Below are 22,139 nucleotides of genomic sequence, written 5' to 3' on the forward strand. Positions count from 1 at the left end.
TTTTCAGGTGACATTTTATCTGTGCTGTGAATTTCAGTTATATGTTGATACGGCAAAAAAATGCGTTGAAAAACACGAATTAAGAATAAGAAGCAAGTGCAGGGAAGTAGGCTGGAACAGGTCTGGCGCCGCGCCGGTGACGCCAGACGGGTGTGGGTGAGCATCACGCTTTCCTGCCTTGCCGCCCACCAAACACTGTCTGCCGGAGCACACCCACGGTCTCCAGCACGTACCCTTGCTCGCGCATAGTCTATTTGTGATCGCGTCTTATTGTACCATACAGCCCCGAAGACTTCTATTTGTTTTGGGGAAAGTTGTTGGGCGGCGCGGCGGGGACTTTCGTCTGGCGGGTCTGGGGCGCTCACCCCGTTGATGTCGAGGTCAGGTGAGCAGCACGAGGGAAGGCGGCTCAAGTGTCTTGTGCCGCAGGAGCCCTTAGCAGTCTGGCGCCGCACCGCGCACCATTCTTGCTTTGGAGTCGGGTCAGGTGAGGTCAGTCCAGCGCGCTCGCGTCAAACTCACCAAGTCCAAGGCTGTCGGACTTTACTAGAAGGCGGATTAGGTGGAGAAGAAGGTGTGAGGTGGGTGACGTAGTGTAAGTGGGAGGTGGAGGGCGTGGAGTGATATAATAAAGGGAGGCGAGGACTGGTCATCGCACCACTCCCACTCCCACCCTCCGCCAGGGGACAACGGCACGGTTCCATAGCACAGTGAGCGCCGATCCAACGCTTTCCGAAAGCACTCGCGCGCCGTCTGCCTGGTCGTTGTGCTCGCGACACTAGTGATCGCGGACAGTTGTGGGAAGTGCATGATCTGCATCATCTGTTCTTCGGGAATCGAGGTTAAGGGAAACCGCGTAAGTACAAGAGGGAGCTGCGACCTCTTCAAGGAATGGAATCAGCCACGCGGCTGAAGCGAGCGCCCCTTCGGCACTGCTGGGAGAGGACTTCATTTCGCGAATCCGTTATAAGCTACATATGTGGATGGCCAAAGGAGAACGAAAGTGGCAATGACTTCATAAAAGTTGAATACGGAGATCAAGAAAAAAGACAAGCATGACTCAGTCGTTGGATGACATTTAGGTCTAATAATAAGAAATGAGTTAAGGGTTCGTCATCGCTCTCATGTAAGTGAACCGCCCGCGAGAGGGCACGCGCCGCCTCGGGCACAGTGCCGCGGCCTTTGCGCTGACCTTGCCCATGTGCGTGAGGCCCGACGTGGCTCAAGACTCGTGTTCGAGTGTGATAGCGGTACTAGACGGAGCTCGCAGCCCAGCCTCAGTCGGGGCCCCAAATTAGGAAGTTTTCTCCCGTGTTGCTAAGCTGGTCCAGCAGCCGGTCACAACCCTACACTGCTATAGCGTCTTGCTCCGGCCAGCTGACAACAGAGCTCAGCCAGGGTTATTCACCTCAGGATGATCAAGATAGCTTTAGATAAGTAATCTCTTTAAATGTAAGATGTGAGTGATTAAAAAGTTCGCCGATCTTATCTGATCACATCAACATGTACAAACGCGATTTTACCAATTCTGACCTCACAGATAATGTCCTAGACGACTTATCGCCCATATCTTATGCTCTGCGAAGTAATCCGAGTTTTAAACGAAGTATTGTGCAATGCTATGCAAGTGCATGAAGTGGTTGCGGGGGAGGCGGAGGCAATGTCAGCCCATGGGGACTAAGGTGACTTTGGCCAGTCTTCCTCACCCGGCAACAATCGCGTCTTATCACCGGCACTGCGAAAATCAACAAATTCCTATTTCATTGATATTAGTTTAGTGGTAGACTTTGTTCATACATTAAAATCTTGTTATGACTTTGTCGTTTTCGAAATTTACAATCAGTTTTATCGCCGCGAGTTAATTTTAAGATAACAAGCAGTGGGAGACTCCTGATCGAGACTGCTGAGACGAAACATAAACAAACCGAGCGAAAGGCAGCGGATATTCAGAAGTGCCGGTCCTCGTCTGGGCAGGGTAGGGCGGACTTGCCATGGCAGTGGGGACGCTCGTTATCCATCATGACACACGTATCTTAGACGTTCATGGATCATCTGCGTGTTAGCGTTGTTGACTTTGTGCTTGTGGGACGAGGATGAAATTTCTCGACGTATTGTTTGTGTGGTTGGCTGCCCTCCTCAAGTAAGTTTCCTCTCGGGTTCTCACGCGATTGAGCTGATTTTCTTAAAATGCATGGGATTTCCTGCATTTGTAATGCCCATACATCGATAGAAAGGAGTGTTTTGCAAGGAATGTATCAATGTAGTAAATTTCCTTTCAGCTTTAAAAAATGCAGCAAGGTTAGGCCGAAGTTGCATGACTGCCTTCACGAAGACCGGTGTTAGGAAATCGAGCGTCAGTGACACTGTCATGTTTGGTGTGATCAGAGTGAAGAAAGTAACGCCCGTGTAAGAATTAAGTTTTAGTTTTTTCTCGTGATACTCCATTGTTGATATGTAGTTTGAATTAATGGCCAGGACCGAACCGAAAAGGTGCGTCACGTACCGATTCCGATTATGTCTTGTGGTAAAAAAGCCGCCAACAATCTATTCTGCCAACAAAGTATACAATTCTTAATAATAATAACAGTGATAATTTGGTCGTATATTTTTTTAAAGGTGAATCGGCAGATTCTAATTACTAACTGTGTACAAACCTGTCGCTTAGGCTTAACACTATGGTAGATGTGCCCGTTCAAGGGAAAATTGTGCTGTTAGTATTTTCGTGCTTCAGATGCACACGAAAGTAGTTGTAGCATCTCGTCACGTAATCGGGCTGAGAACGAAACGAACCGTCACGGGAAGTTTCTCTTGGGAAATGGTGATAATAGAGCAGGGAGATACCGCTAACACGGTTCAGGAAATGTTATCAGGTGGCTCTTCGAGGTGATAAACCAGTTAGAGAAGCTGGTATGTGCAGTTCAAGTGCAACATTGCAAGCAATTTGATCATACCCGCCCGGAAGCTCCTTCTTTGCTTCGAGGGTGACTGATTTACCACGGGGTCAGTTTTTAGCCCTTTTTAAGGAAATATTCGAATGCGAGTTATCATTTCGATGGCCATTGCGAGTTCCATTATAGGCAGTAAGTTGTTTTTTTTATTTAATTCACGTATTGATGTGAAATAGCTCTATCCTTATGGAGGCAATACGCCTGACAAACAGATCCTTTCTCCAAGCATGAGTGAGGGAGTGTGTGAAGGCAAGGAAGGGATGGAGGTGGGTGGACGGAAAGAAGCCGCACCTGCCGGCGGGCGCAGGAGAAACGGCCAGAAGGCAGCGGGTCGGCCCTTGAGTTCGTGCTACGAAGAGCAGATGCTCCAGAAGTCGGCCCAGCAGCCCCTTCGGCGAATCTACGCTTACGGATCGGCGAAGGCAAAGGACAGCGGCCAGAAAGAGTGGAATCAGTCGTACAGGTGACCTCCTCCACGAGGTGGCCCGGCGTGTGCTGAGTGAGCCAACCGCGTGCATCACAAACCTCTCCGTCTGCGCCGCCCTTGCGTGCTGTGGAGGGCGAGCATGCCACACGTTTTCTTTAACTTGCTCCGCGCTTATCTTTGCTCTGTCATTTTGTGTATCGGCACCATTTTGACAGGTAGTTGCTGCTCGTTGGGGTCTTAGCGAATGGTTAAATAACATGTGGATTATTAAATGCTGATTATTATTATTTTTTGCGAGTTTTTCTTTAAATAAATAGAAATAAAATGAATAAGTAAATATTTCTACTACGTTTGATTTTTTCCACGCCCTTATGATTTTTTTCCCCCGCTCTTATGATTTTTTCCCCTGCCCTTATGATTTTTTTCCCCCGCTCTTATGATTTTTTTCCCTGCCCTTATGATTTTTCCCCCATTTAACTGTATTCAGTTGATGCCCTCGCAACTTGTTTTATATACTAACCATTTACAGTATTAGTGATTGATCGTTATTTATTTTTTTTACCACTTATTTATTTTGGAAATGTTATCATAACTTCTAATGCAAATATCACATCTGCAACTCATTAACTCATACCATCGAGCTCATGATTCACCCACACACTCACAGACTGCAGTTCATTATTCATTTATTTTTATTTAACCCAAAATCTGTGTGTGGTATGTTCTGTTTATTATTATTATTATTATTATTATTATTATTATTATTATTTACTTCTTCCCCATTTATGTGACAATTTTTCTTTTCTGTTACTACTAGAACTCACCAGTCAAATTATCTTTAGTTTATTTTTTATATTTCTTTTATTATGATTACCTGTCAACAGATATAAGTAATAAAGCTTTCCTTATTTCTAAATAATTGTGATGCCATTTGTTCCTTAAACTAAAAAAGAGGAATTATGATTATCTCCACAAAATGAAAGAAATGTTCTTGGAGTTCACTGGTTAATGGTAGCATAAATTCACCTCTTCAGGAAGCTGGCCAACTTCTTCAAGATGGGCGTGCAGGACGGAGCCGGGGTGGTGACCCAGGGGCCTCAGAGCCAGCAGATGTACACTTCTGACCATATGTCTCCTATGACCAACTCGGTCAATGGGACTATGGGATCTGAGCCGAAGGTTTGTTTGTTTGCTGGTTGGATGGTTGGTTGACTTCTTGTTCCATTGTTCAGGGTTCACTCTGAAATGTGTGGACCCCATTTTTGGAGCGGTTAGGGGGATTGGTAGAAATACCCAAGATTTGAGGTTTGGAAGGATTGGCAAGGTTTCATGCAAGATTAGAGGCTTGGAAGGATTGGCAAGTTTTCTCAGTTAGTAAAGGATTTGCAGGTAATTTGAGTGGCAGTAAATCTTGATATAAATTGTCGAGTGTCTGTTTCCATTGAAAATAACAAAATGTCCTTTGCAGGGACTGAGCCTACCCAAGATGGGAAGTGGACCTGGCATGAGCTTTAGCCAGCAGCAGCCGCAGGTTCGTGTGCTCACCCTCAACCATGGTGACCACATGGACTCTACGCTCTTCCGTCTACAGAAAGGTATGAAACAAAATTTAATTTGTTTGAATGTAGTTTTGAATCTGTGAATGATGCTTTTTATCATTATTTCATATGATCAGAGATAGAAAAGAATATGATCAAATTTCTCTGCTTACCAACCAGAATTGCTGTCTTCAGTAATCAGCCTTTTTTTTATCATCCAGGGTGGGTACTTCAGCTCCGTCCCGGCCCATCTCTGCTGGGGAAGGCCGTCAGTGTGTTCACCAACCACCCAGAGGACCTAGGAGAGGGTTTCACCCGTAACCGTTATAGACGTCTCCAATGGAAAAGTGACTCTCGCAATAAGGGTGATGATACAGCCCTCTATGTTGAAGTAGTCATCATTTCAGCAGGAGCTTTCCATTTCTATTTCACCTATGATGATGGGTATGTGATAATTTCTTTTTTACTTATGTGAGCTAATATTCAAGATCTAGAAGTATCAGTTTGTTTTATATTAGATAGACAAATGCTCATATATAAGACTTTAGAGCCAGCAAAGAGAGTACCTGTAACTTGTTCCTCAGTCTTTTCATATGGCTAATTTTTTTCATGAGTTTTAATCTTTATATTGTTGATTATGAAGCTGACATTGAAAAATTGATGACTAAAGCAAATAAATTTTATCCCCTCAGAGTGGAACGTGAAAGAGCTCAGGGCTCTGGCTACTTCATTGTAGACCCAACCCTCACTGTAGGCACCAATAGTGAATCTTTGAGTTTGGATTGCGTTCAGTGCCAGACTGTGTTGTCGAAATGCCTAGGACCTCTGCCTGACTGGGAACAAAGGTTGCAAGTGGCTTATGAGACTGGCTACAATCTGGTTCATTTTACTCCCATTCAGGTAAACAGTGAAATATAAAAAATCTGATGCTTTCATTTGAAACATTTTGTAGTGTAATGTTACTGCAGTTCATTGTAATACATTTGAAGGAAAAAGGTTTTATCCAGTATTAACTATCTTTCTTTATTTTTTTAGGAACTTGGTGATTCAAATTCTTCCTACTCAATAAAGGATCAGCACAAGCTTAACACTGAGTTCCAGACCCCAGACCACCAGTACACCTTTGCTGATGTTGAGGCTCTCATCAGGAGAATGAGGGATGAATGGAAGATGTTATCCCTGACTGATGTGGTGCTGAACCACACAGCCAATGATTCTAACTGGATCCAGGACCATCCTGAGGCAACCTATAACTGCCAGAACTCCCCTCACCTCCGTCCTGCTTATCTTTTGGATCGTGTACTGTACCATATGACAGTTGAAGTGGCTGATGGCAAATGGGAAGATCGTGGTATCCCGGTGGCCATCAGGGAAGAAAAAGATCTTGAGGTAGGAATGTTGTTTTGAACAATGTTTAGGATTGTGGTAATATGTGTTTTTTTGACAAAATTTCTTTTTGATATTGTATAAGACCTGTATATGATAAACTGGTGACTAATTATTGCAGATAGTGTAAACAATAATACCATTTTTGGTCATTTCAAAATGTCTAATTCTTCCTGTTTTTTTTTTTCCATAGGCTATTAAGAATGTTATTCATAGCCATTTCCTCCCACAAGTTAAACTCCATGAATTCTACACTGTGGATGTAGACAAAACAGTTGAAGAGTTCCGTCGCAGAATTTCCAGCAACCTTCCAATCGTCACCAGAGGCAAGGGTGATTCTTCATACAAAGAGGAAATGGTCATCATTCAGGACCCCAATTATGGAAGAAGAACCTGCACAGTTGATATGAATATTGCTGTGAGACTCTACAATTTAGCCAGGTATAGTACTCCGTTTTTTTCTTATACGTGTACTTGTATGTACATATAATAAGTCTTATCCATTTTCATCAAATACAATGTAATAATTCACCTATAGATGCTAAAGCTGATTGTAGTCAAGTATTAATCGTAAAGCAAGTATATATACTATTTTACTGATCTTTTGGGGAGTCATATACAAAAAATAATAATTGTATGATAATAGGATCAAAAGATGATTTATTATTATTTGTGCTATCTTTGAGGTTGAATCTGAATAGTCATAGATTCCTTCATAAATTTTATCTCTATCACCTGGGAAGTACTACAATACTACCAATTATTTGTGCAATAGTTTCCTCAAAACCTATAAATATTACCATAATGGAATGCTATAGAGAAGAATAACTTTTCAAAAACAACCAAATTTACCAGTAGGATATATGGAAAGCAAAAAGCAAGTGTTCTTATTTGCTTCGAGGAAAGCTAGGTAGGTACAAGACCAGTGAAGGAAATGTGAGCCTGACCAGGGGTTGTGAGAGAAGGCACTGAATAGTATTATAAGATTTATAAATCTTTTCGTTCAGAACTAAAACTTATATTTTAATGATTTACCAGAGAGCTTGTGTTAAATAATTCGGGCCTTTCTTACTCTTACAGCCTTTAGAAACAGATAATGTTTCATAATATTTTCTTGTATTTTCCTAGTGAGTCGAATGCGAAGACCCTCCAGGGTAGTGGGTAAGTTCTGAGTAAAAGCCAAGAAGTTTGCTTTTGATAAAACCCACGCTTTTAGGTTATGGCAATTAAAAATTTCAATAATGTTTTAACATTTTGTTTTCAACTTTTTGGTTCTGCGGTTTTGGAATTAACTTGGGTTTACTTTTGTGTGGGGGATTCTTTATTTGATCCAAAATTAATACAGTTGTTCACGTTTTGCTTGTGTTACTCTTTTAAGGTGTAATGAAAACACAAAACATGGACTTTTGGGCAAATGATCCCTGGCTGTATATTTTAGCGCTTATTCTAATAGTGTCCCTAATATTTGGATATATGGTTGTTTTCATCACATGACCAAGGTTGGGGGAAGTACACTCATGTATTTTAACACCAGCCACCAAAACAGCACATTTTTACACCTTATATCTAAGTGTGTGGTTATCACTTTTTTCCCCTTATTTCTTTAATGGTTTACGGTTTGTGGTGACAGAGTGGATTATTCATTGTAAAAAAAATTCCCGGGAATTTCTGGGACCACGTTGGCATGAGTGTATATAAAATTGTGAAATAAATGAGTCTTTTATAAAAAGGAAAGGAAAAAAGTCTAGTGAGTAGTACAAGGTTTAGAAATCTTTTTGAACATGAAGTATTTTATTGCAACTTTCATGTGTGCTAATGTTAGCCATTAGGTATATATATATATATATATATATATATATATATATATATATATATATATATATATATATATATATATGTATATATGTATATATATGTATATATGTATATATATTATATATATATTATATTTATATATTATATATATATATATATATATATATATATGTATATATATATATATATATATATATATATATATGTATATATATGTATATATGTATATATGCATATATATTATATATATATATATATTATATATATTTATTATATATATATATATATATATATATATATATATTATATTATATTATATATATATATATGTATATTTGTATACACACGTTATTACTTTTTAACTGAATTATGAATTACATAGCCACCATAGTTTTTATTATTTATTCAGTTATAATGGTGATGATAGTAATGGTCATAATAATAACAAAAATAATGATAATGATAATAATGATGGTCATATCAACAATAATGATTAATAATGGCATCATCTGCTAAACCATTTTGATAGCAATAATTGTTTATCACTGTGTGCTTGACACCTGAAAAAGTTTTTTAATGCTTCCATTTGCTAAGAAACATTTTCATAAACCACCGGCTGAATAAAATGCAAAATTAAAATGCAGACTGCCTTCACATTTCTCATTGGAGTTTTTTCTTTTTTTCTGTGCATGATTTTTTTTTTCTATAGTTAATTTAATCATATTATGCTTATCTCAACACAGTATGCTGATCTTGATTTTAAAAAGTAATAAAGAGGGTGCATCATGTTCAAAAGGATTTTTCATCCTCTTATCTGTGGTTGAACAATAAGTTTGCATGTAGTTTCTGGTTTTAGAATCAATTAAAGTTTTAAACTTGGAAAAGTATAATTGAAATTACTTGAATACTTGAAATTATTAGTTGCCTTATTCATATTGAATAAATGTAATTTTCCAAGCAATTGTACATTGTCTTGTCATATATTAACGCTGATAATTACATATCATGACAAGGCGTGATAATGTTTTCGGGGGAAAGGGGGAAGAAGGGCTCTGATATCTTTTGGGATATTGGTTTTCAATCAGAAAATTCCTCCATTGTTGTCATTGCTTTTTGTAGAATCCTCTATATTGCTCATAAAACTAATAAGAAATCACTCCTTGCAGACCTGAAGCCCGTGATGAGGAAGATCGAATTGTACGTTGCTGTGCTGAGTTCCGACGTCACGTTGAGAACCTCAATCAGCAGCGCACAAGTGAGATCCAGGCACACCTCATCCAGGCCGTTGAATGTGTTCTGGGAACGATCAGGTGGGTTGGCACTTGACTTACCTACCAGTGCCAGATTTTGTTTATCATTTGGCTCAGGTTTGGGAATGGTCTTTTCCTAATGTGAATATTTCATGAGACTTTTTTTATTCTATATTTTTGTTCGATAAATTGGTAGTAAATGTATAATCAAATATTTTTATTTTTCTGCTGCTAAAGGTACTTCTAATCCATTTCAGATACCAGCGACTTCAACCAGATGGGCCTATGATTGCAGAGGTTTCCAGAGACTACCCTCTAGTACCACCGTAAGTCATATGTGTTCAGTACTTTTCTAGCATCTTCAAATATGGAAAATTAAAAATGGATATTTCCTTTATGATGATGCACAGTGAAAAAATAATGTTAAATGAGTATGGCATCCCTTCTAGGTACTTCACTCATTACGGAGAAGACGCTTCCCTGGAGGAGGAAGAGGCCCTTATGTTTGGCGATAAGGGTTGCTATTTGATGGCACATAATGGATGGGTCATGGGTGATGATCCACTGAATAACTTTGCGAGATCAGACTGCTATGTCTACCTACGAAGGGAGTTGGTTGCATGGGGAGACAGTGTGAAGCTCAGGTGAGTTCAAAAAAATGTTTTGAGCTCTAGCTGCTAAAGTCCTTATACCCCCCATCTAAGGGGGCTCTATAACAGTTAGGTACTCAGTCATGGAAATGTTGTCATTTTCCTTTGATTAAAATCAGGGAAAGAAAAATCCCTATATAATCAAAATCTGTATAAATATGGCACCTCCATTGTGATTTAAAATACAAAAGTGCAAAACTTTGTTGAGAGGACCCCATTTAGGTATTTAGAGGAGAGTGCTTACCTATTCTTGCTATGGCCCTGGTCAAGAGCATAGAAATGATTGATAATATATAACTATTGTTAATCCTGAAGTTCAAACAGGATCTTAGTGAATTTATGATTATATTGATTCCTACAAGATTCATGATTCATATACTCAACATTTTTTGGAAATCAGTTTGAATAAAAGAGTGGAAGAGAAAGAAAAACATTGCTTTAATTTTCTTTTATTTGACAGGTATGGTGAGAAGCCTGAAGACAGTCCCTACGTATGGGATCACATGAAACGTTACTGTGAATATACAGCTCGCATCTTCCATGGCATCCGCTTGGACAACTGCCATTCCACCCCAATTCATGTTGCAGAGGTCTGTGTGACAATTTAGACAGTCAGTTTTTTTGGGTTCCACATTGAATTTTACTTGCTAATTGTAGGGCCTTATACATATATTTTGTTGCTACATATAAGGAAAGGTATCTCAATGTATTTCAATATTTTTTGGTTTACTAGTTTATTTTTCAAAGCATGTGAATGGAAGAACTTACAATGTTTTCTTTCTTGTTTCAGTACATGTTGGATGCTGCAAGGAAAGTCAGGCCTGATTTGTATGTAATTGCAGAGCTCTTCACTAATTCTGATCTTACAGACAATGTTTTTGTCAACCGTCTGGGCATCAATTCATTGATTAGAGGTTAGATCAGTTTCTATTTTTTATATGTGTGTTTAAACAGCCATATGTCATTTATTTACTGTTATCAAAATCATGCTTATAGATTGACTGAACTCACAAGAGCCTGTCTCAGATAACTGAGGTACATATTTGATATTATTATTCCTAAATATAAATACAAGTCTTGCAGAGTATGAATGTTTGTATTCCATTATCAGTAAGGTATGAACATTAACAAATGTACCATAATTCTGAACAGAGGCCATGTCAGCACCAAACTCACATGAAGAAGGAAGGCTTGTGTACCGCTATGGAGGTGAACCTGTGGGTGCATTCCTGCTTCCCCCTGTACGGCCTCTGGTACCATGCATTGCTCACGCCATTTTCTTGGACTTGACACATGACAACCGCAGCCCTGCAGAGGTGCGAACTGCCTGGGATATGTTACCCTCAACAGCCCTTGTCAGCATGGCATGTTGTGCTTCTGGGTCAACAAGAGGCTATGATGAGTTAGTGCCACATCATGTAAGTATAATATTTCTTTTGGTTAAAAGTTGATTAATTGACAATATCTACTACATTACGTTATGATTATTTATGGGATTTTGCAGTACATTATTAATACTTTACTGTTCTTTACAGATTCACGTTGTAGATGAAACACGTGTATATCAGGCTTGGACAGATGCTGAGCCAACAAGAGGAGAATGTAATGAGAGCTCAGGCATTGTCCGTTGTAAGAGGTTGTTGAACAAACTTCATTTTGAGCTTGGAGCTAATGGCTATAATCAGGTAATCTATGAAGATTGTAAATTTTCCTCCTTTGCTAAACAAATCAAACAAATATTTTGTAGCTTCTCACTATAAGTCAACAAATTTTGTTTCTCTGTTATTACAATATCTTTGATATCTGTATCACTTTTTAGGTGAATTGTGTCATCTTTTTGCAAGTGATAGCAACTCTTATAAATATATGTGCAATATCTGATTAGTATTTTATCCCAACAGGTATTTGTGGATCAGGTGACAGAACATGTGGTTACAGTAACACGTCACAATCCTGTTACACACCAGAGTGTTGTATTGGTTGCCTACACTTCCTTCCGACCTCCAGCAGAGGCTCGTGAAAGTCACATCAGGCCACTGAAAGTACAGGGACACCTTGAGGAGATCATCTTTGAGATGCAAGTGAAAGGAAAAACATCAGGGTGAGTTTTTAAATTTTCTAGTTTTTTGTAGAGAATATATATATATATATATATATATATATATATATATATATATATATATATATATATATATATATCTTAATTCAGAAAAATGTGTATTATAATCTTTTTTTTATAATCCACTAAAATTACTTACTTTATTTCCAGGGAGGATGATAAGTCATATCCAGGCTTCTTCAATAATGACTCGGAATTCATTAATGGTCTGAACAGTATCATTGCTGAGGTGAAAGAGAACATCAGACCAAGTGAGTCTTCACTTGTGCGACTAACTTCACCTGAGGATGCAGATGAAACTGAGTGCCAGTACACTTCTGAATTTACACCTGGTTCAGTTATTGCATTCAGGTAAGAAACTCATTCAGGTTTGTAAGCATATTACTTAGGCAGAGCCAGGTGGGTGGAATGAGGGCTTATTTATTATTTTCATATCAATGGAATAGGAGAAAAAGAAGTTTTGTCTATCATGACAGACAATACATGGACTGCCTAATGCTTCAGATATTACTGGCTAATGTTTTGATTCTGTAAAAGCAACACCAGCACTATTTTATTGATTTTATTGATTTCACATAATCTTCTCATTCTTTCAGACTAAGTCTTCTTCCTCGTGCTCAGACTGCAGTGAACAAAATTCGTGGAGTTTTGTCAGAATTTGGTTATAAAGTAAGTTATGGCTTTAATATTTCTCATCTACTAGATTAGTTCTTAATTATTAAAAGGTTAATATTATTGATTTAAAGATTATAATTGTTGATGAAGACAAATATGTGAAAAATAAGACATAGTATCAAAATTCTAAACTTTTATCCTTTATTCTGTGCTAATCAAGGATATTTCTACAGTAAGTTTTGCTGAATTGTATGTTCTGATATTTAAGATAATTGGTCGCATGTTCATAAAACAGCAACAGGCAGGTAATCAAAATTCTGACTGTGATTTTAATTCATTTACAGTCAAGAATCTCAGAAGTCACTACTCATAATGTTGAGCTGATGGACATTGTGAACTCACTGTCCCTTTCCGACTTGAATCGTGTGCTGTATCGCTGCGACGAAGAGGAGAAAGACGAAGGCCATGGAGGAGGAACTTACTCAATCCCCAACTATGGCTCACTACCCTACTGTGGTCTTCAAGGTAAATCACTGATTCCCTTTAATGTGGAACGTTGACAATAGATTTTTCTTAATTTGTAAGAAAATTACATATGATTTAAAGAGTGTTTCAAACTAATGAACATTGATGATATTTCAGGGGTGATTTCTGTGCTGAGTGAGATTCGTGTGCACAATGACCTCGGACATCCTCTGTGTAGTAACCTCCGTGATGGTGATTGGATGCCTGAGTATATTGTCACACGTCTTAAACATGAACCAGCAACCCAGAGACTTGCCAAGTGGTTCGAAGTAAGTATACCATAAGCCAATATTTCATATGATTACAAGCATAAATTTACATGCCAATAATGAAATATGAGATGATGGATTAGATATATGAAGTTGTTATTCTGGTTTTGGTCTTACAGAGTGTCTAGTTAGTTAGTTGTACCTTTGTAGCACAAGCAAATTTATTATTTTTTCTAATCTTCCAGGATATATTCAACTGGTTGAAGGAAGTTCCCAGATACCTCATTCCAGCTTACTTTGATTCCATTGTGACAAGTGTATACCTCACTCTTATCAACCGGGCTTGGTCTTTAATGGGAGAGTAAGTATGATATGCATAGATTGAGATTATGATGTTACTTTTTAATAATGATGTATCATGATGTTAAAACTTACCTTGAATATTTAACCCAGATTCATAAAAAAAAATAGCTTTGTTATTTGGGAATTGTTCATAATACTTCATATTTTGTTTCCAATCAGGTTCATTTCTCAAGGGTCAGACTTTGCCAAGGCTCTGAGTCTGTGTTCAGTGCAGTTCTGTGGCGTTGTCAAGTCTGCAGTGATGCCACCTCTGTCTCCCAACCTGTCTTCACCTCAACCTCCAGCAGTCACAGATGGTTCAGGTTCAACGAAACAGATGTCTGTTACTATTGCTGCTGGTAAGCTAGATTTTAATGGTGATGATGTTAAAAAAAATATCTGTTTTATGAACTATTGTGATGATATTTTATATTATGTTTTCTATGATTCTGGAGTAATATAATTTACATATATTTCTAGGATTACCGCATTTCTCAGTGGGTTACATGCGCAACTGGGGCCGAGACACATTTATTGCCCTTCCTGGAAATCTTCTCATCACTGGAAGATACGATGAAGCAAGGTAAGTTATCCAACACATTTTTTAAAGAAACAAGATGGTAACTTTTAATGTACTACAAAATAAAAAGAATGCACCATGAAGTTTCACTACCTACTTCTATAACATTCATTTCTGCATTTTGTGAATATTAATTTACTCTTGACAGATGGATTATCTTGGCATATGCGAGCACAATGCGCCATGGCCTCATACCCAACCTTTTGGATGGAGGTACTAAGGCTCGATTCAACTGTAGAGATTCTGTCTGGTGGTGGCTCCAGTCCATCCAAAGGTTAGTTCAGTACTTTTGACCTATTTGAAACATGTAGAGAGTGGTAATACCTTCAAGATGGAGCTGATCATGATGCTAACTCATGTTAAGAAGGCACAAAATATCAGGAAAATATTATTCGTTAACATTATTTTTTAGTGCTCCTGTTCTATTTCTAAAGCTTATCTAAATTTGGATTGGAATTCAGTCTTTTTCATAATTTTCCTCTTGGTTTATGAAACTATAGTCATTAGTGGTAAACTGTTGATTACAAAATAATTGTTTTTCCAGGTATGTGGCAATTGTTCCTGATGGCAATCGCATCTTCAGGGACAGAGTGTCTCGTCTCTTCCCCTCTGATGACTCACCACCTCAAGAACCAGGCAGACATGTAAGTATATTAGAGTGGAAAGTATTTTCACGAATATTGTCAGAAACACACTCAAGAACAGATTCTGTGTGTGTTCTTTTAGTGTTTACTTGCAGTTATCAAGGAAAAAATGTCTGGAACAGGAATTACTCTTCTTTCTCATGTGTCCCACACTTGTATCAAAGTGAGGACTGACCCCAATCCTATCCAAAAATTTCTCTAGCATGTAAGATATCACAGTTCCAGAAATTGTCTATTATCTTACAGAATCATTTTTGTCTCTTTCAGGATCAGTTGTTAGAGGATGTGATTCAGGAGACCCTGCAGCGCCACTTCCAGGGAGTGAAGTTCCGTGAGAGGAATGCTGGTTTCCAGATTGACAGGGAGATGTGCGATGAAGGTTTCAACAACGAGATTGGAGTCAGTTTGGAAACAGGTATAACAGTGGTTCTTGCTCATGTACATGAAAGCCTAACAGTAGATACTAAAATTTAGAAAAGAGGAAGTAGTTTGCATGTGATCTAGCCATATGTAACAGTGCATATCTGAGTCTTGAATAATAAACAGAAACAATCTTTTCAAGGTTTTGTGCATGGTGGAACGGTTCACAACTGCGGTACATGGATGGACAAAATGGGTTCAAGTGAGCTGGCAGGAATCAAAGGCAAACCAGCAACACCAAGAGATGGTAGTGCTGTAGAAATTGTAGGCCTTTGCAAATCTGCTCTTCGCTTCCTGGGTCAGATGTATCGTGAAGACAAATTCAAATACAACAGTGTAGAAAGATACGATGACACAGGTAAACTACTTGATGGTGAAATTGATTGCCAGGATTGATATAAATTTGAGAATAAACAATTTTTGTTTTGTTAATTTTTTTTTTTTTTTTTTATGATTAACTCATCTCATTTTTCAGGTAATGTCACTAAGTGGACATATGAATTCTGGGAAAAGAAAATTCAAGAGAACTTTGAGAAGTACTACTGGATAGATGAAAATCCAATTCCTGACAGGGAACCCAAGCCAGAACTTATCAACCGAAGGGGCATTTACAAAGATTCATATAATGCCTCTCAGTTCTGGGCAGATTACCAACTGCGTTGCAATTTCCCTGTAGCAGTTGCTGTGGTGAGTTACTCTAGAATCAGATTCAAAAGATATAATATGCATTTCATAAGGTCCTTTCAGCAATGGCAAAGATATGATAAAACAATGTGTTGTTCCAGGCCCCAGAGATGTTCACTCCTAAACATGCGTGGATAGCCTTGAAAAATGCAGAAAAGATCCTGTTAGGTCCACTTGGAATAAAGACACTGGATCCCAGTGACTGGGCATACAATGGTGACTACGACAACGCAAATGATTCAGCAGACCCTAAGATTGCCCGAGGATACAACTACCATCAAGGACCAGTAAGTTGAAATAAACACTAGCTTTTAAAACTACTATTCTGTTCCTTCAAATGTTTTATTCTAACAGAAAGGAATCAGCCACAATAAGAAAATAAATATCATTTCTTATTTTGGCTGTTTCCTTTTTACCTTTGTGTACACATTACTGTGTCTGTGTTATTTTCATATTTGATGATTATAATCTTGGAGAGATTTTTTCTTATTAGTAATAACTTTATGCTTACATGATACTTTGGAGTATTTGACTCTTGGTATTTATGTTACAGGCCTGGATCTCCCTTTCTTTGAAAAGGAATGAGAAAAGACAAGACAATGCTAGGAAATAGGTATATTTAAGTAACACAGTCCTTCAATTTTTCAGGAATGGGTATGGCCAGTGGGATGGCTTCTTCGTGCCCAGTTAGCTGTTGCTCCTAAGGTTGGAGGCTTTGAAGAATTGGGTCGCACTATGGGTCACGTGAAATCACTTCTTGCTCCTCACCTGACCCATGTTCTATCTGATGCCTGGCGATCACTACCTGAGCTAACTAATACTAATGGTGCACACTGTAAAGATTCCAATCCAGCTCAGTCATGGAGTACAGGATGTGTGCTTGAGGTGAGTTCATTGTAGGAGCGATTTTCATGATGCAGTAGATGTTCAGCACTGAAGTGAAAAGAAAAGTTTGCCAGTGTAGTTTGCAGTGTAGGTGACTTTTTTATGCTTTAAGTAATTATTTATTCTTTATTTCTTTATTTTAGGTACTGTGGGAGATGGATCGTATAGAACGGGGTCTGAGGCGCTCCAGCATGACCGGCATGTGAAGAGATCCGGGCTACGCCACCATCCGTGCACTAGACACACCACTCCACGAACATACATCAACACTTGCAGAAACACCCTCATGTTTGTCCCACACACACCAAGCCAGTGACTCATGGCTCCAGACATCCCAAACAAGCACACAATATCCCTTAGATAGCAGTAGGCTTCACCGGAGATTAAGTCTTCCAGAAGAGCAGCCATCTGCAATCCCAGACCCGGCATGTACAACAAGTCTGCAGCAGCCAGCTCCACAGACCAGCAGGATTGTTATCACAACAAAGTATGCAGATCCCTTAAGCTCGTTTGTTAAAGAAGTGGATGTAGGCAATACAGTTATTTGTTATGTTCCTCGCAATGTTGTATTCAATGAACCTCCAAACTTATTTAGTACTCAGAAAACTATTATTAATTCAATGTGTTACCAAACCGACGTCAACTTTTCTATGGCTCTTCTGTGTAAGCCACAGCAGCTCCCGGAAAATTGTCTCACAGTTTGGACTGTTGATGACCGAATCAGACGACATGCGATGTGGAGTAGCCCGGAGTTCTTATATTCAAGAAATGAAGAGCCCAAGATGAGTATGAAGACACCCTGGTTTCTAGGGAAAAGTGTTATGCGTGAGCGACCAGACGGGCGCCTGTCATACCCTACTTCAAGAGGACCTGTCAGTGTGTCAGGGGTGTATCAGCCCACAAAATCAGGTTTCAAAAAGTACCAGGGGAGGGTGCCATCCATAGTAGCCCTCCTGACCAGCCATGCTAAGAGTCACCATAAACTTGCTCAAAAGAATGTTAGGCAACATGATGTTGAGTTTCCTATGCCAAAGATCTTCCAGACCAGCCATTCTGGGATGGAGAAGGAATTCTGGCAGCAGAAAAGGTTTACCCCTGTATCTCAAGAGATACATAAAGCTATGGCAAGAGAAGGCAGACAGTGGCAGTACGATCCATATTCGTTGAGAAGTCAGTCACGGGAGGAAACTGTGAATCCAGTTTTACTGAAAATGGATAACATAAACAAGGGGAAGAAACTGGGTTTTAGTTATCATCTGGATCCCCCAACAGGGTTGTATCAAATGAATCGCTCCTCAATGCTTAATCTTCCACCACCGCCACAGATGCCTCTACCACCTGTTCCTGAGATTGATGACCCTGCTGTGCCTGGTCCATCGACGAGACGTGATTCATATCCATCAAGGCCAGGAAGACCACCTGTTCCGTGGAAGGATCTACCAGAGCCAAGTAGAATGTCAGGAAGATATTATGAGATGTCTAAACCTGTTCCATACAGGGCACAGAGACTGTCAGAGTCTGTAACTTTCATAAATCCATACACGCAAAGACCAGATGGCGAATTTTCCTCAGTGGAGGATAGGGCAAGTCACTCAGTTTTAACCCCACACTCAGAGAGACAAAGGAGGGAATCGACCACTCTCTTTTTTCCAGAAGAAGTCATCAAGCCTCATCATTTAAACACACAGAAACTTTCTGCTGTGTTAGTTTTGTCTATGTTTGTTGTTGCTCTCTTGATATTCTATTTAGTTTATTTTATTTAGTATTTCATTTTCTTGGTTGTACTTTTTCTTTTGTTAAAATTACTCCTTTTTTGTAGTTTTCAGTTACTGCATTGATTAGATAAAATCAGAGCTGTTGTGAAGGAGCTTATATAGACTGTGCTGTAGCTTACATGACGAAATATATGTGTTTAAGTGGATGAAAGCAGATTACTTGTTGCAAAGATCATGTCAGGAATAAAATTATATTACTATGAATGATATTCTGTTTTCAACTCACTAAAACATGACTGCTATGCATACTGTACATCTTTAATATGTAGTGAAGTGTTGTCCTACATAGTTTACTGCTATCACCCAAGATGTGCTCATGCAAATGTAGTTATTGCATGTTGTATTGTACTCTATACTTGATAGTTCTAGTATCCTACTCCATGTGTCTCCTATAATTAGTTTCCATATATTGTTAATTCATATAATACAGAGTGTTGCTTCATGCATTAGGATGTGTTGTTTTGATATTTATAGGTTATATGCATAGTTTAATTAATGTTTATATATTTTCTTGATGCTTGATTAAATAAAAATTTGCTTGAAACCAGATTTTATTTTACCTATTATTCATACGGAAGTGTTCCAATTAAAAGTCATGAAAATCTATAATAATATCACAGAAACTATAATGCTTATCAACAAATCATAATAATGAATTGAATAATACTTTCTGGGCAGTAGTTATTGGGGGTATATGGGGTATATGAGCATGTGCTCCCTATGAGAAGTCAGTGCACCTCCCACTGTAATTTCCATTCCGTTTAATCACAATGTATTCAATTTCCGTACTTATTGTATTCGATATCTTTATATTAACTGGATAATGCCCTAATATTCACATCTGATTTAGTCTTAGAATATACCTTAATAATCCATCTGTAGCATCAGTATCCTCCTTAGCTCCACTTGTCCAGTGCCCCCCTCAGCTGTACCCTTTAAGCAGATACCTATCTATGCTACTTTCTGCACAAAGCAATTATAAGGACCTTAGGCGATTTAGCTTTGCCTCTAAGACCATACCCGGTACATATTGAGTAATATAATGATATGATAATGTCAGTGATATAGACGGCAGCCTCCACCTTTAGGTTTTTGTTAAATCAAGTGTCCCAGCAATGCTCTCATAGTGTCATGCTTATCTCTCTTCTTGATTTTCAGTCTATATATGTAATTCAAAAACTTCATAAAGAAATAATGGTACTGCATGGTATGGCTTGTTGACCATCCTTGTTTTAAGAAGAAATCTCAATATGATGGGTATCCATTAATAAAGAAATAATTCCTTGATCTAAAAAGTTGGAAACATAGTCTTGGGTATTTCTAGACACCAGGCTGTCTTAAAGTGCAGAAAATCTATAAATGTACCCAGGCTGTCAGCAAAGACAGCATAGTTCACCTCCTTTCATTAAGGTGGTGTGTGGCTAATCTCCTGGGATCAGGTGTGCTAACCCAGTCCCCCCCCCCCCCCCCTTGCTCGTTGTTGTCGTGGGGGCTTAGGAAACGGGGAGTGAGCTCCAATGTAGGGGATCACCCCTGCCATGGACCTCAGCCCTCGCCGCAATTCATTTTGCACTGTCTTTTCTTTCCCTTTCCTTTCCCTTCTTTTCTTCATCCCCTTTCTGTCCACTGAACTTGATCGTTAACTTATTTTTTTCCATTTTCGCCAGAATGCTTTATCATCATAATGTTATAAGAACTTTGATGTCTAGCACATCTATTTGTTTTAAACATACTGGAAATCCACAAAAAAAATCCTTACCTGTAGGCTTCGCCCCCAAGCCGCACCCTATGGCTATATTTTATATACGTAGCTAATTACCTTAGATGTTGACGCGACAGACTTTTTTTCAATAAATAAATACCCAGTGTGAAATCTGCACACTTTCTTTGCAATAAATGGAACACTACTTCCTGCCACCCCTTGAGTGGAAGCATAACAGCGGATTGCAAGAAATGGTCGCTATGGGATGGATGCAGACTTTCATCTATGTACTTTGTTTTGTATCCCTGCAGTTTCTCGGTATGAGCGTACGTTTTATTTGAAAGACAGGATAGTTATGAGACTTATCTTTACAAATGAAAATATACTAAACATGTATTGATAGAAAGACTACCACTGAACTTAACAATAAATTAGCCAAACATTACTGAGCTCTAGATACTGGAAGCAGAAAGCGCCGTAGGTGGTGAGCTAAGACACTAGAAAAAAAAAAAAAAATTCTGATGATTTTAAATATGTTTTACAGGAGACTCTCAAACACCCAGTTAAATACTAACTTTTCCTTAATTTCCAATACTCTGACTGTGCAGGCATTCTACTAAATATCTTTCCACCCACGGGTTGAATGGCTCTATCAATGACATTTTAATAGATCAGCCAGATGACTGACTATTTTGGGATACATATGTGACAATAAAAGACAAGCTAGGTTTGGTGCTTTACTCAGGGTGGGTACAAAGAAGTGTCGAGGACGTCCTGGTGCAGGGCCCGTGCCTCTACCCTACTCGAATCCAAAATTGATGCGTCTTGGAAAATGTTTAGGAAAATAGAAACACTGAAAAAAAGGAAAAGAACTGGACTTCACAGTTCAAGGAAGACTTAAACGGAGATGGCCATTTTTAATTCTAAGTGGCATACTAGCCAGTTGGGGTGCACCGGGCCACAGATATGTAGAATTAAAAAAGTTAAAGAAATCCTTATACAACCTGCTACCCAAGATATTGAAACTGCCATTTCTCAGACCACTGTGTCATACTGCAAACCTACCAGAGCAAGAAGCTACAGAACAGTAGTAACTGCAACAGAGACCCAGTAATACAAAATTATTCCATTACAAAAGAACAGCATTTTTCATCCTTAATACTGGGAAGGGTGATGCAGTACCAAGTAACTTTAAACCAATAGCTTCATTGTGTTCTTGAAGATGGCTGACTTGGAATTTGAAAAAGAGCATACGAACATGGATTTCCAAAGATATTCTTACCACAGTTGCCACTGTGAGAATGAATAAAGGCTGTCTGAAACTCCCCAACAGAGCATCGTCATTGGCACTTGTATTACACCTCGATGCAATTTAGAAGCATGACACACTCAGGAAGCTGTATGGACACGTAACACTTCCATGTAAAACCTACTAGCTGACACGATACTCATGCTCTAAGTGAAAAGAAAGGGGCATGAATACCAATTGGAAGAAGTATCATTAAGTGCCACTAGTTTTACTCCATCTGCCCGGAGACCATTTCTGCAGTTTGTACAATGAAGTCTTCATCATGTGCAAGAACACGCAGACTGCACAAAACCAAGTCCAGCAATAGAAACACACT

General features: G+C 38.8%; 2 protein-coding genes across 10 annotated transcripts in view; both read left to right on the forward strand.

The window, feature by feature from the left end:
- The window catches only part of LOC125027076 (glycogen debranching enzyme-like), a 283,692-nt gene extending 266,223 nt beyond the window's left edge, over window positions 1-17,469 (forward strand). For 4 of the 9 annotated variants that reach the window (XM_047615868.1, XM_047615867.1, XM_047615863.1 and 1 more), the window contains 30 exons: window positions 4,410-4,554; window positions 4,844-4,970; window positions 5,135-5,357; window positions 5,606-5,813; window positions 5,949-6,302; window positions 6,493-6,740; window positions 7,428-7,460; window positions 9,281-9,424; window positions 9,622-9,690; window positions 9,814-10,008; window positions 10,475-10,604; window positions 10,805-10,928; window positions 11,167-11,432; window positions 11,550-11,699; window positions 11,916-12,115; window positions 12,284-12,484; window positions 12,730-12,802; window positions 13,093-13,273; window positions 13,391-13,542; window positions 13,728-13,843; window positions 14,005-14,183; window positions 14,305-14,407; window positions 14,553-14,678; window positions 14,949-15,048; window positions 15,316-15,463; window positions 15,611-15,826; window positions 15,944-16,155; window positions 16,254-16,439; window positions 16,801-17,037; window positions 17,181-17,469. In XM_047615868.1, coding sequence (XP_047471824.1) covers window positions 4,432-4,554; window positions 4,844-4,970; window positions 5,135-5,357; window positions 5,606-5,813; window positions 5,949-6,302; window positions 6,493-6,740; window positions 7,428-7,460; window positions 9,281-9,424; window positions 9,622-9,690; window positions 9,814-10,008; window positions 10,475-10,604; window positions 10,805-10,928; window positions 11,167-11,432; window positions 11,550-11,699; window positions 11,916-12,115; window positions 12,284-12,484; window positions 12,730-12,802; window positions 13,093-13,273; window positions 13,391-13,542; window positions 13,728-13,843; window positions 14,005-14,183; window positions 14,305-14,407; window positions 14,553-14,678; window positions 14,949-15,048; window positions 15,316-15,463; window positions 15,611-15,826; window positions 15,944-16,155; window positions 16,254-16,439; window positions 16,801-17,037; window positions 17,181-17,243 — 4,887 coding nt within the window. In that variant the 5' untranslated portion in view covers window positions 4,410-4,431 and the 3' untranslated portion in view covers window positions 17,244-17,469. Of the gene's footprint in view, window positions 1-2,007; window positions 2,141-2,299; window positions 2,407-3,160; window positions 3,412-4,409; window positions 4,555-4,843; window positions 4,971-5,134; window positions 5,358-5,605; window positions 5,814-5,948; window positions 6,303-6,492; window positions 6,741-7,427; window positions 7,461-9,280; window positions 9,425-9,621; window positions 9,691-9,813; window positions 10,009-10,474; window positions 10,605-10,804; window positions 10,929-11,166; window positions 11,433-11,549; window positions 11,700-11,915; window positions 12,116-12,283; window positions 12,485-12,729; window positions 12,803-13,092; window positions 13,274-13,390; window positions 13,543-13,727; window positions 13,844-14,004; window positions 14,184-14,304; window positions 14,408-14,552; window positions 14,679-14,948; window positions 15,049-15,315; window positions 15,464-15,610; window positions 15,827-15,943; window positions 16,156-16,253; window positions 16,440-16,800; window positions 17,038-17,180 lie in introns of those variants that run through there. The other 5 variants (XM_047615866.1, XM_047615862.1, XM_047615860.1 and 2 more) reach the window with 5 other exon arrangements.
- LOC125027003 lies at window positions 17,244-19,356 on the forward strand (the record flags this gene model as incomplete). Its single annotated transcript, XM_047615608.1, has 1 exon — window positions 17,244-19,356. A coding segment is annotated over one exon (1,557 nt), but the record flags the coding sequence as incomplete, so codon positions are not given.
- Window positions 19,357-22,139: the final 2,783 nt, after the last annotated feature.

Source organism: Penaeus chinensis, chromosome 7, assembly GCF_019202785.1.
Source record: "Penaeus chinensis breed Huanghai No. 1 chromosome 7, ASM1920278v2, whole genome shotgun sequence".
NCBI lineage: Eukaryota > Metazoa > Arthropoda > Malacostraca > Decapoda > Penaeidae > Penaeus > Penaeus chinensis.